At 37.3% G+C, this 27,681-nt stretch overlaps 1 protein-coding gene across 1 annotated transcript; it reads left to right on the top strand.

The window, feature by feature from the left end:
• The first annotated feature begins 11 nt into the window (after positions 1-11).
• Positions 12-17,904, top strand: LOC127455603 (putative pre-mRNA-splicing factor ATP-dependent RNA helicase DHX32). Its single transcript, XM_051723642.1, has 11 exons — positions 12-413; positions 2,829-3,022; positions 3,948-4,326; positions 5,284-5,514; positions 5,660-5,753; positions 7,917-8,066; positions 13,591-13,782; positions 14,150-14,290; positions 14,789-14,979; positions 15,367-15,557; positions 16,887-17,904. The coding sequence occupies exons 1-11, from the start codon at positions 171-173 to the stop codon at positions 17,065-17,067; spliced, it is 2,187 nt and encodes a 728-aa protein (XP_051579602.1). The 5' UTR covers positions 12-170; the 3' UTR covers positions 17,068-17,904.
• The last annotated feature ends 9,777 nt before the right edge of the window (positions 17,905-27,681 follow it).

Genomic DNA, 27,681 nt, shown 5'->3' with positions numbered 1-27,681 from the left:
ACAAAAGACAGACTCTCTTCCTCCTGAGCGCGGGTTCCTAAAAATTGGAGGTAACCCATTCTAGACCTAATTTAAAACAGACGGTATATCACACAATTAACTCGTAACGGATGCAGTCACATTGCATTTAAAATATTTGTACAATTAAAGAGAGGGGTGCATAAGGAGCAATGGAGCCTTCAACAGATGTGGAGAAACTCTCTGAAAGCACCGAAACTCAAGATATTGATTCGGGTGATCTGCTAGAGCTCAATCAGTTTGATGGGCTCCCCTTTTCCTCAAGATATTATAAACTATTAAGCGAAAGAAAAGGTCTGCCGGTGTGGGGAGTGAAATGTGAGTTTATGGACAGTCTGCTCAAAAGCCAGATTGTGATAGTGACTGGAACTGCCAAAACAGGACAAAGCACTCAGGTTAGTTTTTGGATTATATTTGTTATTGTTGTTAATAATATATACAGTATATATAATTATTTTGAATATAAATAACAATGTATGAAATAATATATGATTATATAGCCTATTATTTTTGAATACATTACAAATATATAACATATACAGTTGCAATAAATTATTATAACATTTTAATCACTTTTAATACTTTATAGTCTTTTGAAGATCACATATTATGATATGTGTGATTTTTAAAAGACCAGATGTCCAAAGGTATCACACATATCATTAACCTTACTCATCTCTAAATAACTTTAACTGAACTTTGTACTCAACTGAATAGAAGTGATTGTTAAACTGAATTCAGCTGATCACTTGAAGACCCTTGAACTCTGATGCATTGCATCAGATACAGTGTATTCACCATCTATACTTGCTCTGTTAGCATTTAAATTAGTTAGTCTACTTAATGTACAGTGTAAAAAGTGGTAACCTGCAATTGTTAGCTTAAAGGAATATTCCAGGTTCAATACAAGTTACGCTCAATCGACAGCATTTGTGGCATAATATTGATTACCACAAAAAATAAATGATGGCTTTAAAAAAAAAAAGTTCCAGTGAGGCCCTTACAATGGAAGTGGATGGGGCCAATCCATAAACAGCACTCACTATTTCAAAAGTATAGCCACAAGACAAACAATATGCATGTTCACAAGATTTGAATTTGATAAAATCACTTACTAACCTTTTCTGTGTAAAGTTATAGCCAATTATACAACTTAATTGCCATGACGACGTAATCTCAACAAATCCTAAAGCCCTAAAATGACTGTAAAAATGATGATTTAAACAACTTTACAGCTCCAAAAAAAACATGCGTTTTAACAGAATGAAAGTGCTTTTATAAAATTATAATATTCACATTTCTGCCTTTAACCCTCCAAAGACCTTATTCACAGCAGCACCATCTTTGATTTTTGACAGGAATGCCAACGAGGCTGTGAGGGATAGATGTACAGTCTCTTCAATGGGCTGTACTGCAGTTTAAAGTGTTTTTGGATCATTCCACAGACAAAACGTTGAAAAAGCATCTTTCCAAGAGCATTTAGTAGACAAAAAAACTCCAGACAGCATGAGTTGTGGAAAATCATATGTGATCTAGGAGCTTTTTACAGCTTTATACCATGCGTGCCATTGAAGAGATGGAAGTCTATCCCTCACAGCCTTGTTGTCATTCTCACTAAAAATCAAAGATGGCGCTAGGGTGAATAAAGTCCATTGTAAGTGCCTCACTCACTGCAATCTCAATTTTTGCTTTTTTTTTTTTTTTTAAGAATAACGGATGAGTCTAAATATTTTTTTGTGAAAATCAACATAATGCCACAAATGCTGTTGATGGACCCTTTTCACACGTCCGCATGTGCAAAGCGGAAGTCGTCATACTTGGCTAAACGTGAATGGGAGACCACAGCAAATTTAATTTTTGCTTACCCGTTTGCTGCAACAGCAAAAGAAAAAATCAACGATTATGCTTTCACAGCTTTGCAAAAGAATAAAAAAATATACAGCACTGAATAACAGCAGTAAGAAGAGAGACACAGGCAAATTTTCTGTCTCTCCCTCAGTAGCTGTGTTAGAAGCCTCATCGCAGCTGTGGTAACTGATTTTTTTAAAACTTGTTCTCCTAGAGAAAAATACAAAGTACAATGTTATAAATTTACACAAATTTTTAAAAAAAGTGGAAATATAAAAAAGTTTGCTACATTTACGTTGTTAAAGAAGGCGGAAACGCGTCATAACAGGTGTGTGAAAATGGTCCATTGAGCTTAACTTGTATTGAACCCGGAATAGTCCTTTAAAGATGCACTCAGTAACTTTTGTCTTTGTGTCACCTTGGACGTACACTGACACCAAGCGGATTGGATGCAGCATCGTTTAAAATCAATAGTTTTCAGTTTCAGATGCCATTGTAGAAATTTAGTATTCACAGTCAGCCATGATTACTTTAATCAATGACTGAAAGTGTCCAATAACAGGACGGTTACTGAGATTAAGAAAGTAGTATTCAGCTGGTCATGTGATTCTAACATGGCAGCCCCCACGTACGGACCCTCTCCATGTAGATTAAAACAACTTTTATAAGGTTACTGATATGACTGGAGTCTTCATTTTAATGTGAGTGCTCATGATTTCCTACATATATTGCAAAATTACATTTCATGTCTTTAGGAGTTTATCTTTTTAATGAGGAAAAAAATACTGAGTGCACCTTTAAGGAGCTATTTCTAACTGATCCTAAAATTAGTTTTGTAGTATAACCTAATATATTCAGTTGGATTCAGTAATGTAAAAAACATTTTTTTTCTTTTTAGTGTACAGTATCTTATTTGTGAGTAACATTGTAGCATGTGGTTATCTGTCTTAATCCTTATTTAGATCCCTCAGTGGTGTGCAGAGGTTTGCCTGTCTGCGCAGTATCAGAATGGCATGGTAGTGTGCACTCAGATTCATCCGCAGGGCACGGTGGAACTGGCCCTTCGTGTGGCTGATGAGATGGACGTGAACATCGGCCATGAGGTTGGATACAGCATCCCACTTCAGACGTGCTACTCCGCTGACACTGTATTGAGGTATGTGTATGAGATGTTTAAACTTGGCCAATAACAAAAAGATTGTGCAATATATTATTTGGTAATTTGCCCTGGACAGGAACACTCTTTTCTCTCTGTTCCACATCCTGCCCCTCCCCCATTAATATCACCACACGTGTGTCTCCTTTTCATGGGTGCCTGTCTCGCTAAACAATATAAAAGCTAACAAAAGGCTGATGGGGGTTCGGTCTGAGTGTCTCCACAGCAGCTGCCATGATTCTGTGCTGCCCATATGCTTCATCACAGCTTTCAGAGTGGCCATAAGTCAGTCTGGCAGACAAAGACCTAGAACAGTGATTAGAACAGCTGAGAGGGCCTGACTTAATGAAAACACTGACCTTAATGAAAAAACAGACAATTCCCAGAGTAAATGATCATCCAGTCACCTCTGCTTGCCTCCACTTAGCTCATTATTTTATGTTAGATGTTTGTAGATTGTTATACTGAGTATCATTTATCATCATTTACTTACTCTCATGCCATTATAAACTGGCATGATATTCTTTCTTCCGTGGGACACAAAAGGAGATGTTTAGCAAAATAGTCGCACTTCTCTTTTTCAAACAATGATAGTGAATAGGCATTGGGGCTGTCAAGGTCCAAAATGATAAAAACCTTTACATTTTTTGTCTGTTCTTCACACAAAGCTATCGTATGTCTTCAGAAGTCTTAGAATATTGCATGAAGGAACCACTTTCATGGTACTTTAACTTTTTTTCTTAACAGCCCAAGTCTGCCTTTTACTCTTATAAGAAAGGATATTCTTCAAAAATTCACTTTTTGTGTTCCACCGAAGTAAGAAAGTCATGTGGGTTTAGAATGTAAATAATTATGGAAATTACATTTTTAGATAAAATATTCTTTTAAGTAAGATTGTTTTTTTGTTTTGTTTTTTTTTTTGCAGATACTGCACAGATGATGTTTTGCTCCATGAGATGATGTCAGACCCTTTTTTGGAGCAGTATGGTGTGGTGGTCATTGATCAGGCCCAAGAGCGCACGGTCAGCACCGACCTGCTCCTTGGATTGCTCAAAGATGTGCTCAACACACGGCCAGAGCTTCGACTGGTCGTCCTCACTGCACCTCACTCCGCAGAGAAACTGCTGCGGCACTATGGAAGTGTCCCTCAGATCCGACTGGAGGGGCCGCAAACATGTGAGGTGGTGTACGGTAGTGGGAGAGGAGGTGTGAAAGATTATCTATGCTCTGCTCTCAGACTGGCTCTGGAGATACATCAGAATCAAGACAATGGAGACATTGTGACATATCTGGCAACTGAGCAAGTAAAAGACATTTAGACTTTCATTGATGAGATAGTGCTTGATGTTTCCCTTTATAATTGATGATGTTTTGTGTGCTTTATAATGTTTTATATTTTTTATTATTACATTTTTTTTATGTGTTACGCTTTATATTTACATTCTGAATCTTTATTATTAAAGTTATTAAAATATATGTATTTTATAAAATATTTATTAGAATTTAATTATAATTTAATAAGTAATATTATTACATTAATATAATATTAATAAAAATGTATTAAAATAATTATATTTAGTATAATTTATTTCTAATTTTGGTTTATAATTATTATAAAATTTTTGTATATTTGATTAGTTGGAAATTAATTCTGACGGTTACACCTTCAGGTAAACCTTACATTTAAAGTAATAGTTCACCCAAAAATGAAAATTCTCTTATCATTTTCTTACCCTCATGCCTTCTCAGATGTGTATGACTTTCTTTCTTCAGCAGAACACAAATGAAGACTTTTAAAAGAATTTCCTAGCTCTGTAGGTACATACAATGCAAGTGAATGTCATATTGTCATATGGATTACATTTATTCTACCTTTATGTGATTTTTGGATCTTGAAAGGTCTGGTCACCATTCACTTGCATTATATGGACCTACAGAGCTGAGATGTTCTTCTAAAAATCTTCCTTTACAAAGAATCTTACAACATAAAAGGCAGGGGGGAAAATCATAGATTTCACACATTTTTGTGATCATTGATCATTTTGTGATCAAGGTTTAATGTCTTAATTGAGTAACGCCTATGTAATAAATTTGATCTCAACCTTTGGGGGTCCATGCAAAGGGCTGACAATTATTTTAATGGTGCTTTAGTTTTATGTCACATAAATGTCAGCACCCTGCCTTCTTTCAAGAATCTAGCATAGAATTGAAAAAAGGTTTCCATGGTAAAAGAAACTTGTCTTTCTCTTTCAATTTCCAAGGAGATTGAATGTGCCCATGCCATTTTGCGGAGAGAGGGTGCCAATCTTGCATTATCTCATGGTGAGCTGGTGCCTGTGTCTCTGTGCCCTGAGCAAGGAGACAGTCTCTCAGTACTCTCTGAGGAGAGCAAGAGCAGGAGGGTCTTCCTCACCTGCAGCCCCAGTGAGGATCTGTTCTGGGCCGTACACAGCATTCGCTTTGTGATTGATGCTGGAGTGCAAAAAAGATATGTACGTAGTGCTTATATATTTTGCTTTTATCTCTTCAGCTATATTGACTGTTCCCTTATGAATGTATTTGTTATGAGCTCTATATGAGCTCTATCATATGCATTGTGATTGGTGTGCCTGAAATAGTGATGTTTTATCGTGACAGGTGTACAACCCTAGAATCAGAGCCAACTCAATTGTAATTCGATCAATCAGCAAGAGCCAAGCAGAGAGCCGCAAACAACTTGCAGGGCCAACAGGTGAGCACTTTATGCATTCTAAAAAGCTGAATACTCAATGTGTGAGAAATCAAACAGATAACACTATGTAACACAATTTTTGTTCCTGGGTAGTAAGTGTTATTTCCTAATAGCTTATGCCTCAAAAGTATAGAAAATGGCTATTATTCCCCACAAACTTTGCTTTTGTGACCAGGACAGTGATATTTTGAAATTTACCTATTTCCAATGAGAAAATGGGCGAATTTGTGTCTTTTTGTTCATATAAAGTCAGAAAAAAACAACATATGAATCAAAAGATTTAGAAGTGAGTAGTTTTTTGAGATTTACGATTATACTGTAAATCACTTTCACGAATCAGCCCCCAAATGTACTCATCATACTTCAAGGCGTCCAGCAAGGTCTTGATGCTGTTGTAATCCTCTTTGAGGTGCACCGAGTGAGCCAGGGGATGAGACTGGTACTTGTTACCATTATGGAGCAGCACGGCTTTGAGGCTCCTGGATGAGCTGTCAATGAAGAGGCGCCAATCATTCTGGTTACAGGCGATTCGGATTGCCTCGAACAGACTGGTCACATTGTGGCAGAAGCAGAGCCCATCTTGACGGGTGAAGAAGCTGGAAAATGGTTGGTGACGCTTCCTCTGATCTGCGACTTGCACACTTTCATCCAGCAAGTTCCATTGCTTGAGCCTAGACGTCAAAAGCTCGGCATTGGACTTGGTGAGACCAAGATCTCTAATCAAATCGTTGAGGTCTTTTTGGTTGGGGTAGTATGGGTTTCTCTCCTCAGCTCCACATCTGAAATTGTCATCTGGAACTACAACATCTTCCTCGCACTCTGACTTGCTGCTCTCTTCTAAAGACGGCTGCTCTCTCTCCGATGGAGTCGGTATGGGGAGCTCATGGCAGTGTGGCACCGGGGCGATGGATGAAGGAAGGTGATAACAGGTGCATTCTTGCCAGTCCAACGTTTGGAAGTGTCTACCATGCAGAAGTAGCAGTTGCTTGAGTGGTCAGTGGGTTCCCGCAAAATTCTTGGAATAGCGAACTTCATGGCTTTCTTTTCCCCTCTGTACCATCCTACAAAAATACATTTATTTCAGCCATGACTAATGTGTAAGAGATTCTCGCAACATTTTTCATATATTATATATTTTTTTCAATAACACTGAAAATTGTAAAACATTTTAAAATTAAAAACTTTTACAATTTTAAAAATCAACACATTTTATAACAAAATTCCGAGCAACAATTGTCCATCTTACCTTCCAGAGTTTTTTTGCAGTGCTTGCAGGTGAAATGAAGTGCCCAGGGTTTGTCTTGTTCCCCGACAGGCATGCCGATATATGCCTTGTAGGCCTCACACATCTTAGCAGATGCTTTCACAGAGTACTTTTTCGCTCTTGTCTTGATAAATTGGCCGCAGACATAGCAAAATGAGTCTGCCGGATGCTTGCAGCCTCTTGATGCCATATCAGAAAAATTCAGATATGTATCCACTTAGGCAGCTGGAACTAAACTGAACTGGTGGGCTTAAGGCCCCTGTATTTATACTGGTATTTATATTACTGGAAAGTTCTAGAAAGTTCTAGAAGTTACTCCAAGTTTACTCAGCAATGAATCTATCTGGAATGTTCTGGAAAATAGGTAAATTTCAAAATATCACTGTCCTGGTCACAAAAGCAAAGTTTGTGGGGAATAATAGCCATTTTCTATACGTTTGAAGCATAAGCAATTAGGAAATAAAACGTACTACCCAGGAACCAAAAAACACAAACAAAACTGTTACACAGTGTAATTCAATAACAAGCAAAAGGTGTACAACGCAGAGACTGTTATTATTTATTTGATGTTTGCACATCTTATTAGGTATTGTAGATACCAACAAAATCTCTGCGGAAAAAAAAAAACTATGATGGTTTTCTGGTCTCTCAGCCTGATCAGGCTGGTCTGGTTTCTGTTTAAGAGGGGTTTTGGGCACTTATCAACCGGTCAGGCTGGGAGACCAGCACGGATTGGGTAGATACCAATTAATAAAACCTAGAACGTTTTTTATATCGACTTTAAATATTATCACCTACCTTTATGTTAATTTTAACTGCAGGACACTTGCTACTGTTTCACGCAGATCTTTTTCCTGTAGTATTTTGGCTCTGTTATCCAAGTTGTTTCTTTTCCACAGGCAAGTGTTTCTGTTTGTATCAAGAGGACACACCTCTTCCTGCTGAGAGTGTCCCTCACATTCTTGAATCTGACATCACTTCCACGGTGCTCTTCCTAAAACGCATGGAAATTGCTGGCCTGAGTCATTGTGACTTCATTGACAGACCAGGTGAGATGCTTTGTGTATAATCAGTTCTTTTTTCTGTTGCTATAGAGTTTCTAAGGTTTCCTGGGTGATTGCTGGGGTGTCGCTATGTGGTTGCTAGGTGTTGGGGATTTTTCCACTGTACTGGTATTTTTAAGTAATCGACCGCCTCAGGGTTTCAATCAGAGAGCACAGAGTCATCAGTGTAGTTCACAGATACAGACAGATTATTTTCTGAAACGAATAAAGAAATATAGGAATAAACATTAGTTCTCTGTGTGCTTTGTTCATGGTTATTACAATCACCATCAATATCAAACAATCTTAATATGACATGAAATAATACCTTCAATAGCTCAAATTGCACCATAGAACATTTACTGAAATATAAATTATGTTACACTTTAGAATATAAACAAATATGCTTGATATTTGCTCCAATATAACATCTAAATTCAGATACATAACATTATTTTCAAATACGTCTCAATATTTCAGCTAAACAACCGATTGAATATGGCTAAGAATAGCTGCTTTACCACCAGGCTAATTAGCATACACATTAACACGTGCACCAAAATAAAACACAAATTTAACAATAATGTCATTATATACTCCAGTCTACACATTAAATATGTCAAGAAATTAGATCGATTTACTATTGAAAGGTGATAAATGCAATGATTGACACTTACATTGTATTTGATTAATCTCTGTGTCAGATGACAGTGTGAATCTGTGAACGTACTTGAACAAATTTAACTGCTTAACTGTTACGCAAGTTCCATTGCGTAACTCGCTTTGTGAATACATCATTAATGTAGCAGCGCGATGTGCACTATTGACTGATGTGCAACGTCTGTGGATGTAGAACTGTCCTAATAAATCTACAGTGTGAAGAATTCACAACAACCACCCCCACATTTGAGCAGCAAATGTGCAATATAAGGGAATTCTTCAAGTGTCTTTGGTGTCACTCTCAAAAGCTGGCAATTGAATTAGGCGTGCAACTGGCCTGGTGTACACTTTACATTTAACAAGTACTTCTGCTGTTCTCACACATCCATCCTCACTGACAATAGTCTTAGTAACTCTTCCAATGGGCCACTGAGCTCTAGGGAGTTGTGGATCAATTATCAAGACAACTGATTCTACTGCCAGAGCTCCTGATATTCTATGCCACTTTTGGCATGTCTGGAGCATGGGCAAATAGTTCCTTGTAAATAGGATCCAGAATTGGTCCACAAGGTTTTGACAGTGGCGCCATATCCGCCACCCCATATCTCCTGGTGCATAGGCCACCTGAGTTAGTGATGCATCCCGCCACCCCATGAGGAGAAGGTTAGGCGTAATGGGATCTGCAACATCTGCTGAGGCATATCCTAGGGGATTCGAATTCAGAATGCCCTCTACCTCTATTAAGACTGTAGACAGGACATCTTCAGAGACAGACTGGCTTCCAATCGCCACCCGGAGAACAGCCTTAATGGAGCGGACCTCTCACTCCCAAACACCTCCGAAGTGATGGCCGTTAGGCGGGTTAAATTTAAAGAGGATCTGATGGTTTGCTAGCTGCTCTTTGAGCTGTGGCTACATTGTTGCGAAAGTTTTGCGCAGTTCTCTCTCTGCACTGTGGAAGCTGGTGCCACAATCTGACCTGATCTCTTTCAGTCAGCCACGTCTTGCTATGAATCATTGAAGAGCAAGTAGGAAGGCATCCACATCCATGGAGTTGAGGAGCTCAGTGTGGACAGCTCTCGTGGTGAGACATTAGAAGATAGCTCCCCAGCGCTTCTCAGTCCTTCTGCTTATCTTGACAAGATAAGGTCCGAAACAGTCAACTCCAGATGAATAGAAGGGTGGACAGAGAAGTCTGAGCTGCTCAGGTGGCAGATGTGGTACCTTGGGCTGAGCTCTCCATCGTTGACAGGATGGGCAGTTGAGTTGATGATGTTTGACAGCTTGACGCCCTCGCAAGAACTAGTACTGTCTCCGACTCTCGGCGTACACTCATTCTGTGCCTGGATGCAACAAACACTAATCAAACTCTTTAATGAGAAGTTCTGTAGCTGGATGTTGTGGATCCAGCACAATGGGGTGTATTTGTTTATATCTATGTTCTCCAGCCTCCGCAATCGTCCTCCAACTCTGAGCATGTTGGTTACTGGATCCCACTCTGGAGCAAGACAGATTAGCTGACTGTTGTTGGGAATGGGTTTCTGTGTAGGGAAGCTTTGAGCTTGACACCTTCTCAGCAGTACAGCTTCTGCCTCTCGATGACTAATGGGCTGGTTGTTTGAAGGATCCTCTGCCACCCCTTGACAGGCTTGCAGAGTCGCTTCTGCAAGTTCCTTCTAGGTACTGAACTGGGTGGCATCGGGCAGGGGAGAGACTGTTTCCAGAGCAGTTAAGCAGCAGAAGGTGAGACCTTTCATTTCAGATGCTCCATCTATCATCACAGGTTCAGGTCTTTTAGGCCAGCATTCTTAACTCAAGTTTTAGGAATGATGGCCCCATATTCCATCGACCAGGCTCAACAAGACTTTGAAGAGGTTTACCTCTTGTTATGTCATCAGCTGGATTTTGTTGGGTATCCACACACCGCCAAGCATTGTGGTATGTCATTTCTTGTATTTCTGAAACACGTGTTTGGACGAACACCTTGAATCTACAGGAGTCTGACTGGAGCCACTCTAGCACCATTGTAGAGTCTGTCCACAGAATTATCTGATGGATGGAAATCATCATCTCATCCTTCAAGGGCTTTACTAGCTGAGCTCCAGCTAATGACACACAGAGCTCCAGGTGGACCATGGACTGCTGCCTCTTAGGAGCAACCCGTGATCTGGCCATTTCAAAGGAGATATGAATGACGTCTTCTGTGTGTACTGTTAGGTAAGCCACTGCCCTGTATGCCTGTTCTGAGGCATTGCAGAACACATGGAGGTCGTAGTCTCATTGTGCATCATTGGTAGGAGCTGGTGAGTAGCAGCGGGGAATTGATATTGCATTAAGATGCTTCAGCTCACTCTCCCAAGTGTTCCAGGCAGCCTGAAGGTCTGGAGGTAAGTCTGGGTCATCCTAGTCTCTCTCTTTTTCCCACAGCTGTTGTATGAGCACTTTGGCTCATGTGGTGAAAGGCACAATGATGCCCTAGCGATCATATTGAGTTGCTAACACTGCATGTTGAATAGGATGATGATAATAGCCTAGGGTGTCAGCTGCACATCCTGTCCCATTTGTAGGATGTGTACCTATATATGACTTCTGTGACTGTCTGTATCCGATCATCTTCAGTCAGTTAATCAAATGTTCCCAAACAGATGATTTAAGTCCCTTTTTATGGTTATGAGACTGGTAGATCGAATTCCTTTCTTATATTTTGGAGTTCGTAACAACAGCCAGTAACCAGCCAGGCACAAGCGCAAGAGATCTTCACTTTTAGGCTTACAACGAAAAACTCCTTTATATTATGAATTTATATATTACATATATAATATTTTTGGCATGTGTGAATAAAAAATGTCTTGTCTTAAATAGCCGTGCCATTTTTAATCACGGTCAATGGTGAAACCGTATAATGATGACATCACTAAACACCATCAGTCATTTTAGTTGCGTTACAGTAGCTACAGTTATGGTAAAGTGAATGTGTGCCCCCCCTAGAAATTTCAAATGCCCTCCTAAGTAATTCATCTTGGTGCCAACACTGTGTACAGGTGTACCTAATAATGTGCTCAGTGAGTGTTTATGTTTCCAACACATTCAAGATATTCAATCATTCAAACACATATCAGTCCATCTCTGAGAGACCTGAACACAAACAAGCTGTTTACAACTCGCTGTTTACAGCAGCCAAGCAAATCTGGGATCGGCCCGGTTCTCTTGGCTCACAGTACGGGTACAGATGGGCCTATCCTGTGTGCTGCTGGTATTAAGAGGTGGTGAGCCGTGCTTTAGCTGAGCCGACAGCACTCTGACTGGGTTCATTGTTCTAGAGATAACCTGCTTCCATAACACCCTCCAGTCAGATGAGCAGGCACATCATTAGTGGAGCTACGACAACAGAATTTCTGTGAAAGCAAAATAGTGTGATGAACTAGATGAACTTGAACTGATGATGGACTAGAGGAAATATGTGAGGCGCTTTTGTTATGTAGCCTCAGTTAAAACTACAAATTACTCAGTGTGTATTGTCTGTTTACTCTAACATAGTAGTGTCTGTACTGTCACAGTACTTAACTATATTGAAATGTATTATTATGAAGGGTTATTGTGAAGTCAGTTATTATGAGCATCATTTAATATACAAAACACATTGTGGTTGGGCATGGAGAGTAGTTTTCTGTTGTTTTGTTCACATCATCTGCTTAATTTGTCTAGCTTCTACCAAATGACAGGTGAATTTGCACCAAAGAATTGTAAAGTTTTAATGGATTTGGAGGTGTTTTTCCTCCCTTTTAAAAGTTGAAAAGCCTATTTATTTTGCTTTTCTAACTACATATGTAATGTAACAATGTTACATTTTATTTTTGCCATTTCCTTACTGTCTGCAACCAGAACAGACCTGCAACTATTTTTGGGGTCACAACCATTTGAGAACCTCTGGTACACTTTATTTTTGCAAAATTGAAACTATTTGGTATATTTTTTCTACAATAAATTAATGCCACATTTGAAAAGGTTGAGTTTGTTGATTGTATGCCTCTTAAAGGAATATTCCAGGTTCAATAAAAGTTAAGCCTAATTGACAGCATTTGTGGCATAATGTTTATTACCACAAAAAATAATTTCAACTCATCCCTTCTTTTCTTTGAAAAAAGCAAAAATCGAAGTGACAGTGAAGCAATTACAAAGGAAGTGAATGGGGCCCATTTTTGGAGGGTTTAAACGCAGAAATGTGAAGCGTATAACTTTATAAAAGCACACATTAATTCTTCTGTTAAAACTCATGTGTTATTTGAGCTGTAAAGTTCTTTAAATCGTAATTTTTACAGTCATTTTAGGGTTTTAGTGTTTGTTGACATTACATAGTCTTGGCAACAAAGTAGTAAAAATGGCTATAACTTTACACAGAAAAGGTTAGTAAGTGATTTTATCACACTAAAATCATGTAAACACATATTATTTACGTCTTGTGGCTATACTTTTGAAACAGTGAGTATTTTAATGTTTACGGATTGGCCCCATTCACTTCCATTGTAAGTGTCTCACTCTAAACCAGCTTTTAGCTGGGAGGGGGACATCAAAATAATTTTTTGTGGTAATCAACATTATGCCACAAATATTGTCGATTGAGCCTAACTTGTACTGAACCTGGGATATTATTTTAACATTTTTTCTCCCTTTTTTTAGCTTGCCAAGAATAAAGTAAAAAAAAAAAAAACATCTTATTTTTTACACTATGTATTTGATTTAAGGAACTGCAAAGATTCCTCTAATTTTCATGCATTATTTGAAGGGGATACCTGCTGTGGAATGTGTCTGTGTGCCACTGATTGCAGTGAATATTTTTAAATATATTACATTTTAATTCACTCCCCTGTAGATCCAGAAGGTCTTATGCAAGCTTTAGAGGAGCTTGACTATCTTGCTGCGTTGGATGATGACGGGAATCTGTCTGAGATTGGAATTATCATGTCAGAGTTTCCTCTGGAGCCACAGATGGCTAAGACTATGCTTGCGTCTTGCGAGTTTGACTGTGTGCTTGAAGTGCTGACCATCGCTGCCATGCTAACAGGTAATCCCTTTTTAACAGGTTTACAGTTCACTCGGTTTACCTATCCACCTTTTTCTTGTTCCACGATTCATAACGGAAGCCTGTTTTCATTTTCCCATCTCTGGTGTTTTCACTTGAATAGGCATATGTTCTTGGTGGATAATGTGACATTTAGCTTACTGAACTTGCCAGGAAATTTTTTTTTGTGCATTTGAATTCTACAGAATGAATTGAAATCCACGGAGCTGACAGAACTACTGTCTTATTTGTAGCATAATCAAATTCCATTTGTTTGCAAGTTCAGCTAGTTCTGCTGGGCCTTTAAATAACTATTACACATTTTATTGATTGTAAATCTTTTTCTTACCTTTTTTTCTTTCTTATTTAGCTCCGAGCTGTTTTATTACACCCCCAGTGGAGTTGAGACAGAAAGCCTTACTATGCCATCAGAGGTTCCAGCATGCAGAGGGAGACCACTTTACCCTTATAAACATCTATAATGCCTACAAATATGCTAATGAAGGGCCATGTAAGTTTAATTTGTGTATCAAATCAATTATAGAATTAGCCTATAAACATCTGTAATTAATATGCAAACTCTGTAATTATTTGTGAATCAAGTCATTATTGTTAATCAAACAGGGCTGCGTTTCTCAAAAGCATCGCAAGCTTACGTTGATCGTAGAGACCATTGACGCCAATGGTTTCCACGTTCTACTTAGGCTTACACTGCTTTTGTGAAACCCAACCCAAGACAGTGGGGTGAATTTTGGTATTTGGGCCCCTTTATGTCATTGAGATGACTGACAAAAAGTGGCCCAATTTACCTGAATTCACCCTAATATGTAGACTAACAGACAAACAAAAGTGTCCCATTATTTTGCCAAAGCCTCAATGCACTGTACCTAATCAAGAATATTCATTTACACTTTTACATCAGTCTCAATGTGTCAGACTGCAAAAACTTAATTTATGCGTTTAAGTTTCACATTAGTTGAGGAACCCTTTCTAATGCACTCTCTTTCAGACTCTCGCATGGAACGCTGGTGTGAAGATCATTTCCTCAGTCTGGCTGCTCTTCAAACAGCAGATGCGATTCGATCTGAGCTAACAGAAATTCTGAAACATTTAGAGCTGCCATTGTCCCTTCCAGCCTTTGGCTCTAAAAGCAACACCCTGAACATCAAACGTGCACTACTTGCTGGCTTCTTCATGCAGGTATGCATACAAAAATTAGATAACATACTGTACGTAACAATATTTTAAAAATACATACTTTGGAAACATCCATAGTTACTAGAGTATCTCCCTAATGATCAAAGCTCTAAAATTAAATCTGAACAAGAAAGTGGATTAAAAGGGAAAATCTCTCTTTCAAATTCACTGAGATGAGACTGTTAATACAAGCCAGTGAAAATCAGGAGTAATTCTCACTCAAATTATTGCTTTAGGATATGAAAATCTATTAATAAGACAGATTAGTAAATGGCATAGTCCAATTGACATTTCTACATGTGTTCAAAGCTTTAAAAAGGCCTTACTTCTAAAACACTATGCATTCCTAATGCATTTCCCATTGTTTAATCTCTATGTGGGGTATTCCAGGTGGCAAGGGACATTGATGGGTCAGGGAATTACTTCATGCTAACACATAAACATGTGGCTCAGATCCACCCACTGTCTGGCTACGGAACCGAGATGCACAAGAAGAACCTGCCAGAGTGGGTTCTGTACCATGAGCACACACTGTCCGAGAACAACTGCATCAAAACCATCTCCCAGATCTCAGCGCACGAGTGAGTAGAGTCTTTGGAACTATTTATGCTTTGTGGGTTTAGACGATGTAACAAAATGAGAATTACTGCTTATAATAAAGACTCTGAAAAAAAACTATGAAAAATATTGACTATGAACTATGAACTTTTAGTTTATTATACAAAACAAAAGCTTCTGTCAAACTGATAATACTTTGCAGTAGTTCATCAGCTTACCTGCTTGTGGGACAAAAGTGTAACACTTTGCCACAGCACAGAAAGAGGAAAGAGGCTTAACCTACAAAAGATCACCCTGCTTACACAGAGATTGATCTTAAAGGAATATTCTGGGTTCAACAGAAGTTAAGCTCAATCGACAGCATTTGTGGCATAATACTGATTACCACAAAAATTTATTTTAACTCACCCCTCCTTTTTTTTTTTTTTTTTTTTTTTTAAAGCAAAAAAGCTGGTTTACAGTGAGTCACTTACAATGGAAGTGAAAGGGGCCAATCCATAAACATTAAAATACTCATTGTTTCAAATGTATAGCTGCAAGATGTAAACAGTATGCATGTTAACATGATTTAGGTGTGATAAAATTGCTTACTAACCTTTTCTCTATAAAGTTATAGTACATTTTACAACTTGACAATGATGATGTAATGTCAACAAACCCTAAAATGACTGTAAAAATGGCAATTTAAACAACTTTACAGCTCAAATAGCAGTTTTATAAAATTATAAGCTTCACATTTTTGCCTTTAAACCCTCCAAAAATTGTCCCCATTCACCTCCATCGTAAGTGTCTCACTGTAACCTCAATTTCTGTTTTTTTAAAGAAAAGGAGGGACGAGTCAAAATTATTTTATGTGGAAATCAACATTATGCCTCAAATGCTATCAACTTTTCTTAACTTGTATTGAACCTGGAATATTCCCTTAAAGTGTAGGTAATATCTGTTGTAAAAAGCACTATAAAAATAAACCTAATAAAACTGAATTAAATTGAATTGGTGCTTGTTTTTGAACATTTCTGATGCAGATTTATAATCTGTGAAAGTGTCTCCTTTAAATATCATGACACATTTTTATGCTTTTGATGTTTACTAAAAAGAGTTACAATCTTATCATGTAAAATAGTCATTTGTAAATAATTAATCATTAATTATCTCTTGATAATACATTTAAATTAGCTTACAAAGTCCAGTTTACAAAATTGCTGAGCTAAATTTCTTGGGCCAATATTGAAGTTTTGTTTATAGCCTTTTTAATAATAAAAATAATTGTTTTCTTTCTTTCCTGGTGCATTTTGAAACAGTTCTTCGGTACATTCTGATTTTGCGGATTTGTTTCTGTTTGCTTCTGGCAGGTTCATTCAGATGGCACCACAGTACTTCTTCTACAACCTGCCACCTAGTGAGAGTAAAGACCTACTGCAGCATATTATAGATCATGGATCAGCTGCCCCATCTAAAGGAAAAAGAAAATCACAGACCTCCAGTGGCCCTGCCAATGAGGAGCAGGCCCATGAGCGTTGTACCATACAGTGACTGTGGAAATAGTATAACTCGTCGCTGTGTTAACTTACTGTGACAACAAACAGGATGTTTACACTACTCATCTGTTACACAGTAACCATGGAATTTCTGAAGCAAAACGAGGAATCTTGCTCAATAAGACTGACCAATTTAATTTGATTGATTAAATCAATAATAATGAAAAGAAAGGAAAAGAAAATGATCTTGTATTGAACAGCAATTCAGTTTTCTTCTATTTATGAACCTGAACTTCTGTAAATACATTTTTGGACAATTAAATCTGCTGAAGAAATAGCAATTTAAATAACCTACTGCTGTGCAGTAGTTAATGAATAAGCTGTCATTGACTTTGTGTCTAAAATGTCCTTGATAAACTGTAGCTACTAGTTAGCATTTTTAAATGATATATATATATATATAGATATATAGATATATAGATATAGATATATATAGATATATATAGATATATTAGCATATGATCTACACATCAGGTACCATCAGGATAAGTGCTCTAGTACTATTAAACACGGTTTACCTTTTTGCATTGCTTCTGTTTCCAGTTGGCTTAATTTAGTGCAGAAGAGCTGTAATTAAACTTCTGTAAAGATATTTGCAAGTAGGAGTTGTCTAAATTTTTTTATTGTATTGTATTTGTATTTATTTGCAAGCCATTTGCTCACTTAATATATATATATATATATATATATATATATATATATATATATATATATATATATATATAATCTTAATTTCACCATGCTTTATTGTTAAAAAGTAGTGTTTAATATGATTTTTCAGGAAGTGTCAAAATGTTTGCATCTCAACATGCCTATAATAAATGTGTTTTCTTGTGGCCACAATAGTTTGCAATTTCTATGTTTATGTTTTTAAAACTTCTTGTTCATATCAGGTCCCAAATATTCTGAATTACTAGCCATTAGCCAACTATCACTCCAATCTTAAAGACCATTGATTTTCCTCTCTGTTTCACATTAAACTGAACACTTTACAATAAGGTTTTATTTGTTAACATTAGTTAACATAAACTAGCAATGAACAATACTTTTACAGCATTTATTAATCTTGGTTAATGCTAATTTTAACCCTTGTGCACTGTTCGTTTGTGAGTCACACTTGTGATGTTAGCAGGTCAAAAATGACCCGAACATATATGTGTAATATTTTCCCTTTTTTAAAAAAAGATATTTAATAACATTAATTTTACTAAAGGGATTTTATGGTATTTAGACCTTATTTAGCTCTAAACTGCTAAATTACACCATTCATTTTCATATAAAACAAGCACATTTTATGTTATCTTCACTTCAATAAAAACAAAACTTAATTTCAGTAAATTGAAAGTGTCAAAACATCACAACTTGTCATGCATTGGGGGTCTCTGGTGGCATCTGCTGGAATAAAAACCACAATTACATGAAATAACAACTATGTTCAGTAGATGACTCCATGCATTGGGTGATCTCTATAAGCTCATGTTCTAACAAACTTAATTTATAGATATTATCACAAGTTATGCATTGGATTTATATTAAGACATTATATATATATATATATATATATATATATATATATATATATAGATAGATAGATAGATAGATAGATAGATAGATAGATAGATATATTATTTGTCAAATTGTAGCTTTTTTCTAAACCACTTGTGTTGAAGTGTCAGATTTTGCAATGATGCTCCAATATGCTGTCAAACATAACAATGCTCCACAGTCAAATCTGATTGTGTAACATTCATTGATCGACTGGAGTCATGTGGATTACATTTATGCTGCCTAAATATGACTTTTGGACTGTCAAATTTCTGGCACCTGTCTACTTCCATTATAAGGACCTGACAGAACTCTATCTTCTTCTAAAAATCTTCATTTGTGTTCTGCTGAAAAAAGACAGTCATACACATCAGGGATGGCATCAGGGTAAATGAATAATGAGAGAATTTTCATTTTTGGGTGAACTGTTCCTTTAACATATAGTAAAAAATTTTAAATCAAAAATGGTATATGTTAACTCTAGTTAATGCACTATGAACTAACATGAACTAACAATGAACATTAACAAAGGTTAATAAATGCTTTATAAAACTCATTAAACTGAACACTTTAATTGTGCAGTCATTTAAACATTACCTCAATTGCATTTATCTCCCAGGGTGCCGTTTCACAACACAGAGGGAAATAGTGGCTGCATTTTAACTGTAGCCTAATCTTCCTGTGCTGGATTCATCATAATCAACCATTAAAGAAGTTTACATTTTTTTGAATATAAATAAATATATGCTTATCAAAGTGCTAATGTAAAATTAAATCGTGATTTAATAATAAAAAAAATTTTTTTAAATGACATTCTATTAGATTCATTTGCTAAATGCATCACTGTTTGAATAGCTTTCCCAATTTTTTTTTTTTTTTTTTTTTTTTTTATCTCCCTTTCTCCTTTTGGGTTGAGTAGGAGCGTGTGAAACTGTTAGGCCAGCCAGTGCAATTATTGTACTGTGTATCGCCACCCAGCTGTTCCCACTGTAGACCCAGTTCAATCCTGGCTTCACAGGCCAGATGGCAGTCCGTCTCTTGTAAGTAGGACGCGACGCTTTGAGCGCTCAAATGTGTCTTGTCGCGCCACGCCGCTCGCATAATCAAAGAATTTAATTGGTCGAATGCTGCTGACGTCAGCGTTCCATTAGTGGTGAACGCAGCTTTGTTTGTTGCGTCGCGTCAGTGTGGGGTGCAACGGCTGTAACACAGTGCGAAATGTAATAAGATGTTGAGCGGATATATTGTGTTTGTGTTTCTTTGGTAGCTTCTTTTTTTTTTTCGCTTTACTATTCCTTTGGTATTTTTTCGTTGTTTATATTATTTTGCGATTGAGAGTCTGAATCAACGACCGACCCTGTCAGTTGGGCTACTTAAAACTGCCATGTTTCAACTCCTTCTGAAAGGGTGATCCCTGTAACCGTGCCAGGTTCACAGAGATGGGCATAACAAGCAGCAGGAAGAAAAAAGTTGCACCTGAGTTGGTGACGGAGGAAAACGTTTGTAGCGCGGGCAGCGACAGGAATGGAAGTCACTTGTTCGGCCCCTCAAACACCGAAACTTCGGATCGGATTGTGTCAGTCAGAAAAAGAGTCGACTGTAACAGCGAGGGGCAGGAATCAGAGTTTTCGGAGGAGGTGGACAGAATCCTCGCTGAGTGTGATAACACAGATGCAAGACTGGACGTAAGGACTTCCAATGATGGCAAAAATCAGTCATCTGGGCTTTGCTATGCCAAAAGACATGATGACAGCAACAAAGTTTACAGGAGCAGTAAACATGATGAATTACAACATGGTGTTTGTGTGAAGAATGAAGTTACCACAGTGCACAAACCAACCTCAAACATTTCTTTATGCTATTTTATTTTTACATTTGTATCTATATGTAAAAGGGACAACCTTTTTTCAATAAGGCATCAATGACAACAAGAATCAGCTATCAATTATTTATAAGATCTATTGAAATGTTCTGGCTTTTTGAACAGATAACTCCTCCAAAGGACCTGTTGAGTAGTGCCAACACAGAGAACACAACAACACCTTCGTAAGTGTGTTTCATCAATTATTACTTAGTGACACACACCATTTGCACTGAATGAGGTGTCCAGTGCCATGCTTGTCTGAGTGTAATGGTCTGTAATGTAAATGTGTGAATTAAAATAATGATTTTTAAAGATTTGTATTTTACTTGTGTTTTATGATACATTGTTTTGGGTTGTAACATTTACTATTGGAAATGAAAAGTCCCTTGTATCTAACTCTTTCTTGTATGTCTCTTTCTTGCTTTTTAGAGGTTATGGGATATGCCGTGGCCCGTCTCTGGCCTTGCCTGTTACGTATGATGCTTCAGAAGAAGACCTGATGAACACGATTGAGCAGGAATTTGGTTAATGGACACAATGATCTTCTGCGACAGCTGAGAAAAAAGAAATAAGACTTGGATAAACTGATGTCTGCAAAGAATTATTGAATATTTTAAGGCATATGAACACTTAATATAATGATTTGCAATGGGTCCATGCACTCAGCAAGGCTGTTATAGAAGCCTATGTATTAATAAAATAAAACAAACTTTTAGAGATGTTGTTTATCCCTCAACTTTCAGGATGGAGTTCAAATAAGTATTCTAATAATAATAAGAAAGAATAGAACCTATGCTCTGTGTTTGACATGATATTTCATAGAATATAATTGTGCGTCAAAAAGCTTGCCTGAGAGAAAACCATATGACTGGAAAGTATATTAAGTTTCCATTTCCTGACCACATTTCCAGAATCCTCCACCCAGAAAGGAATGCACATTAGTCTTTTTTTGTGGCTCCATGGAGGCATCCTAACTACTTGCTACTACTATGGTATGTGCTCACCAAATTGAAGGTCTCCATAAGTAGAAATAATTTTTTTTTTAAGGAATAGACCAGGATCACATTAAAAATCATGCAAAATATAATTGCATTGCTGTTCTGCATTTCTCCTTTCAAATTAAAGGGATAGTTCACTTAAAAAAATAAATAAAAATCTTTCACTTACCCTCATGTTGTTCCAAACTCATATGACTTTCTTTCCTCCATGGAACACATTTGGAGATGGTAGGAAGTATGTTAGTCTCAATCACTATTCACTTTCAATGCATGTTTTTCCATATAATAAAAGTGAATGGTGACTGAGACTAAAAGTCCCTAGGCATGATCATGATTTGAAGCTCGATTAGTATAATCGAGCTTGAAATCATGATCGCCAAAGAGATTGCTGTCAAGATGTACAGTCAAAAAGGAGTAATATTTGATCTGTTTCTCACCCAAAACCAACTGGATTGCATCAGAAGACACTGGTTGAACCACTGGAGTCGTATGTATTACTTTTATACTGCCTTTATGTGATTTTTGGAGCTTTAAAGGCCCGATCACTATTCACTTGCATTGTATGGACCTTCAGAGCCGAGATATTCTTCTAAAAATCTTCATTTGTGTTCTGCAGATGAAAGTCATATGTCTGGGATGGCATGAGGGAGTAAATGGTGAGAGAATTTTCATTTTAGGGTGAACTTTCATTTAAAACAGTTTATGATAGACACACAGCGTCGCTGTTGCAGCATTATTGGAAAATTCGATGAAAGGCTTCCTCATGGTGGGAAAAGTCGGTCAGTAAGGCAAGGAGGCGGGGCGCCGTTCTGGACGCTGATTGGTCGCGCCTCCCACATACTACTACTCTTTTAATTTGATTGGATCTAATTTTAGTAGAGTTGTGTATAAAACACCACTGTATTTTTTTCCCTTTTAAAACAGTGACATTAGTCTGAGCGATAATTACAGACACCCGGCCTCTTTCTGTTGGAATATTAGTATTACTGGAAAACACGCATGATTTATTCTCCATTAATGGTAAACAAGAGTGAACCCAAAATTTCTTTTTTTTTTTTTTTGGTGATTTCGCAATGTTTTCCACATCTGAACTGCACGTGTTTGACAAAAGAAGCTAGTTTTTCCCCTCTCTGCATTCTGTAGTTACTTTATTAGTCACTAATAAATTAGTCATCTCCCCCCCCCCCCCCCCCCCCACCAAGCCTACTTGTACATGAGCAAAAAATTTATTTATAATAGGGAGTAGCCTACTAGACTGTCAACCTTTGTCAATACAAATTAAATGAACCATAAACCATCTATTAAAACATGTCAACTGCAAGACTTCACAGGTTTTGAACGAGACTAACCATCCGGAAATTAAACATGAATATAACACATCTTCACTGTGTTCTGAAAATCTGACCTACCTGCTCAGGATGTCCTACCGGTAGTTTAAATTGTCAGATTAGTCTGACGAAATGTGCTTCTTTCTCAGAATGAGCTACCATTAACCTTGAAACGCTAGTAGCACTTCTTGTTAGCATAAAATTGCATATCTGAATAACCTATCGCCTTTATTAACCAGGTTCAAACGTTAGTAGCATATCTTGTCTGTCATATATTGTGTATCTGAATTATAAACCAGGTTCAAATAGCACATTGTCAAGCATTAAAGACACATCAGGATGCACCATATGTGTGAAAAAAAAAGAAAGAAAGAAAGAAAGAGGGCAGGATATTTTCTCAAGCAGTAAACATATTTACTTTTGCATTGCATTAGGGTACATAGGCTACTTAATGTAGACATTTTTACAAAGAACCTACTGTAGAGGTCAGAAGAACATTTGAAATACAAAATTTTAAGCTGTAGATCCAAATAAATAAATAAACTGTAATCTGCAATGTCCACAGCAAGGGTGTAGCCAGGAAATTACTTTTGGGTGAGCCTCAATAAAAATGGATGGGCCAATTTAGATTTTTTCTCCAACATTTCCCGAAAAGTTGAAAGGCTGCTTATTCAAACAGTTCTGTCACACTTTCAGAAAGCAGAACTTATACATTTTTTAATTATTTTATAAAAATATATTTGAAGTCAAAAAATAATCTCTAATATTCTGGGTAGGCCTGGGTCTATTTTGGGTACTCTACTCAGGCCCACCCCGGCCCACCCTTGGCTACGCCACTGGTCCACAGTGATATTCTAAAGGGAGGTCCCCTGTTCTCCTGACATCAGGAATGCAGGTCAGGCATTCCCATCTTGCACATGTATTGCACTGCACCTAAAAAGGGGAAGTAGAATTTAATTAACAATACATTCAATTTGCTTGCAGCTTTACCTGTGAACATGATGTGATTCTATGTCATTTACCAATGTAAAGCTGTTGGAGCTGTCATTGTCTGGATTTATCTTATTACAGGCAGTGCAGATGGAATCAAGGTCACCTTGTGGGAATTGAGATTGGTAATTAGCAAAAAGACTAAAAATATCTACTCCGCCAATACATTGTGTTTCGTTATGGAACTTTGATTACTCAGACCATGTAAAACAAAACTAGACAATTAAAACAGAAACTTACTGTCATACTCGATTAATGTGCACGGTATGTGACGCTTAGCCAGTTGAACCAATTGTGTGTCAGTCAGGACATTCAGAATAGTCCCTGTGGTAAGGTAACCCTCTGCTAACTAATAGAAAATTAAAGCAATGATTTAAGCAAGAACATTGTATGGTCAACTAATTTCTAATTTTTACATAATTTATGTACTTTTAAAATTAGGACACCACAGCTGCTCCCATTCACTTGCCGCTCGTATTTTAAGCTGTGAGTAGACCAACATGCTTGCCTCAGATCGTGATGCCACATTTTTAAGAAATTTCTATTGGAAAAGGTCTTTTTTATTTTTTTTATTTTTTATTTATTTATTTATTTTTTGTTGATAAAGCATTTATTTGTTTGAACAGCTACACTATTTTATCTAAATGATAAAAAGCAAATTTAAAGGTGCAGTAATTTTTAATGGACTCAAATACAAAACAAAAATACAAACTTACGGGCAATTCTTCTGGGACGTCAGAAGGAAATCTTGCTTCTCGTCCATACATCAAAAAGAAGGGACTGTATTTTGTGGTTGTATGGATTTTTGAATGCAAAGAAAATAGAGCTGTATCCAGGAAAGCATCCCAGTTATTTTGATGGTCATTTATAAGTTTCCTGAGGCCCTGAAATGCATTGTGAATACTAGATATCAGAAGCATTTATAACTTATCTTGAATTTGTAAGCACTTGTCAATCTTTTCAGTAGCATATCCAGAGAGAACATGTTGGGCAGTCTTGGTTATTTATCTTACCTTTTTATGTTGTCATTTGATTTTTTTCATCCAATCCATCCGTTTGGGGATGGTAGGCAGCCGTCACACTCCATTTTATAAACAGCAGATCACAAAGGCAGCTGTTCATCTGAAAAAATAAAAATTAACCTATTAATTTTTGTCATAAGTATTTTGTCCATAGCTATAGAGAAGGCTTTAAAGTACAGAAGTTCAACTTTAAGGATTTTATGCAATATATAGAGAGAATAAGGAATTATTCGTTTTTGTATATTGACTCACTTAATTAACAAATTCTCTTCCTTGAACAGACAAAATCCTGACTGGAGAACCATGTCTGTAGATTACAGAACATAGATGCCTTGAAACTTCTAAATGACCTCAAAGGGAATGCCACCCATTTTGAAAAGTAATCAGTGATTGTTAATATACAGTTGTGCTCAAAAGTTTGCATACCCTTGGAGAATTGGTAATATATGTACCATTTTTAAAGAAAACATGAGTGAGCAGGTAAAACACATTTCTTTTATTTCTTATGGGATTCATATTCAACTGTAGGTTATAACAGAATGGCACAATCATAAAACAAAACATGGCAACAAAGAAAAAAATGAAATGACCCCTGTTCAAAAGTCTGCATACCCTTAGTTCTTAATACTGTGTATTGCCCCCTTTAGCATCAATGACAGCGTGCAGTCTTTTGTAGTAGTTGTCTATGAGGCCCCAAATTCTTGCAGGTGGTATAGCTGCCCATTCGTCTTGGCAAAATGCCTCCAGGTCATGCAAAATCTTTGGTCGTCTTGCATGAACCACACGTTTGAGATCTCCGCAGAGTGGCTCGACGATATTAAGGTCAGGAGACTGTGATGGCCACTCCAGAACCTTCACCTTTTTCTGCTGTAACCACTGGAGGGTCAACTTGGCCTTGTGCTTAGGGTCATTGTCGTGCTGGAAAGTCCAAGAGTGTCCCATGCGCAGCTTTCATGCAGAAGAATGCAAATTGTCTGCCAGTATTTTCTGATAACATGCTGCATTCATCTTGCCATCAATTTTCACAAGATTCCCCGTGCCTTTAGAGCTCACACACCCCCAAAACATCAGTGAGCCACCACCATGCTTCACAGTGGGGATGATATTCTTTTCACTATAGGCCTTGTTGACCCCTCTCCAAACATAGCGCTTATGGTTGTGACCATAAAGCTCTATTTTGGTCTCGTCACTCCAAATTACAGTGTGCCAGAAGCTGTGAGGTTGTCAGCCATATTGTAACCAAGCTTTTTTGTGGCATTGGTGCAGTAAAGGCTTCTTTCTGGCAACTCGACCATGCAGCTCATATTTGTTCAAGTATCATCGTATTGTGCTCCTTGAAACAACCACACCGTCTTTTTCCAGAGCAGCCTGTATTTCTCCTGAGGTTACCTGTGGGTTTTTCTTTGTATCCTGAACAATTCTTCTGGCAGTTGTGGCTGAAATCTTTCTTGGTCTACCTGACCTTGGCTTGGTATCAAGAGATCCCCGAATTTTCCACTTCTTAATAAGTGATTGAACAGTACTGACTGGCATTTTCAAGGCTTTGGATATCTTTTTATATCCTTTTCCATCTTTATAAAGTTCCATTACCCTGTTACGCAGATCTTTTGACAGTTCTTTTCTGCTCCCCATGGCTCAGTATCTAGCTTGCTCAGTGCATCCACGTGAGAGCTTACAAACTCATTGACTATTTATACACAGACACTAATAGCAATTTAAAAAGCCACAGGTGTGGGAAATGAACCTTTAATTGCCATTTAAACCTGTGTGTGTCACCTTGTGTGTCTATAACAAGGCCAAACATTCAAGGGTATGTAAACTTTTGATCAGGGCCATTTGGGTGATTTCTGTTATCATTATGATTTAAAAAGGAGCCAAACAACTATGTGATAATAAATGGCTTCATATGATCACTATCCTTAAATAAAAAAAAAAAATTTGTTTGTTTTTTTGCATGATCAGTCATATTTTCAAAATCAACGCCAAAATTTCACAATTTCTGCCAGGGCATGCAAACTTTTGAGCACAACTGTATAAATGTCTTGGGCTGTGGTCCTGTAAAATCTATTCCAAGTAATTCCCAGACTGAAGAGACCTAAAAAATACAAATAAATAAATAAATAAATGTGGTTAGCTATTTATAAATAGTTCTCAAATCACACGGTTGTACCCATGAAGTCTAGCACGCACTACATTACTCAAGCTTGTCTCCTTTTATATTTTATGTCTGTGACTGGAACTCTCAGATTACACTTGAGGATTGTAGCTTCAGTCAGGAATGAATGGTCATGTAGTCAATACAGCGACTGGTTGTGTGGCATTTAAAAAAATAATAAATTAATTAAAACCTAAACCCTGAACTTAAAATGTTAAGTGTGCAGGGTGCTGACAGTGAGTTGTAGTCTGTGCTTGACTTTAAATAAAGCTGTAAATACATTAGCAACTCAAGGGGACACATACTTTAATACTTTCCAGCTTGCGGTCAATTAAAAGAGGTTTTCCCACTCGTTGACAATGGTCATATTACTCACCTACAAAACATAGTTAAAAAAAAGTGAACAAAATAAAACACCAGTGACAATACAACTATGACACATACAGCTTTATATTACACCTAGAATGCTAAACTTAATTTTTAATAGGCTGTGTCATGGGCTTTCACGCTTTGTGGTGCCAGAGAACTTTTTCTCTGAAATTTTCCATGGACCACCTAGGTCCTCTGAACCCCAGTTTGAAAACAATTACCCAATTACCCATTTCTCAATGTCCACAGTCATCCCTGGCCAATAATATCTGGCACACAATGCATTTCTCGTTTTAAATATGCCACTGTTTCCCCCAATAGGGGTGCTGTGGAATTCC

The sequence above is a fragment of the Myxocyprinus asiaticus genome, chromosome 17 (assembly GCF_019703515.2).
Source record: "Myxocyprinus asiaticus isolate MX2 ecotype Aquarium Trade chromosome 17, UBuf_Myxa_2, whole genome shotgun sequence".
Classification (NCBI taxonomy): domain Eukaryota; kingdom Metazoa; phylum Chordata; class Actinopteri; order Cypriniformes; family Catostomidae; genus Myxocyprinus; species Myxocyprinus asiaticus.
This window is presented reverse-complemented; position numbering and strand designations above follow the sequence as displayed.

What these genes read in the sequence shown, in the direction of transcription:
- LOC127455603 (XM_051723642.1), top strand. Translation starts at nt 171, where the DNA reads ATGGAGCCTTCAACAGATGTGGAGAAACTCTCTGAAAGCACCGAAACT. An exon ending in TCCGCTGACACTGTATTGAG is followed by an intron (nt 3,023 to 3,947) that starts GTATGTGTATGA and finishes TTTTTTTTGCAG; the next exon opens with ATACTGCACAGATGATGTTT. An exon ending in ACAACTTGCAGGGCCAACAG is followed by an intron (nt 5,754 to 7,916) that starts GTGAGCACTTTA and finishes TCTTTTCCACAG; the next exon opens with GCAAGTGTTTCTGTTTGTAT.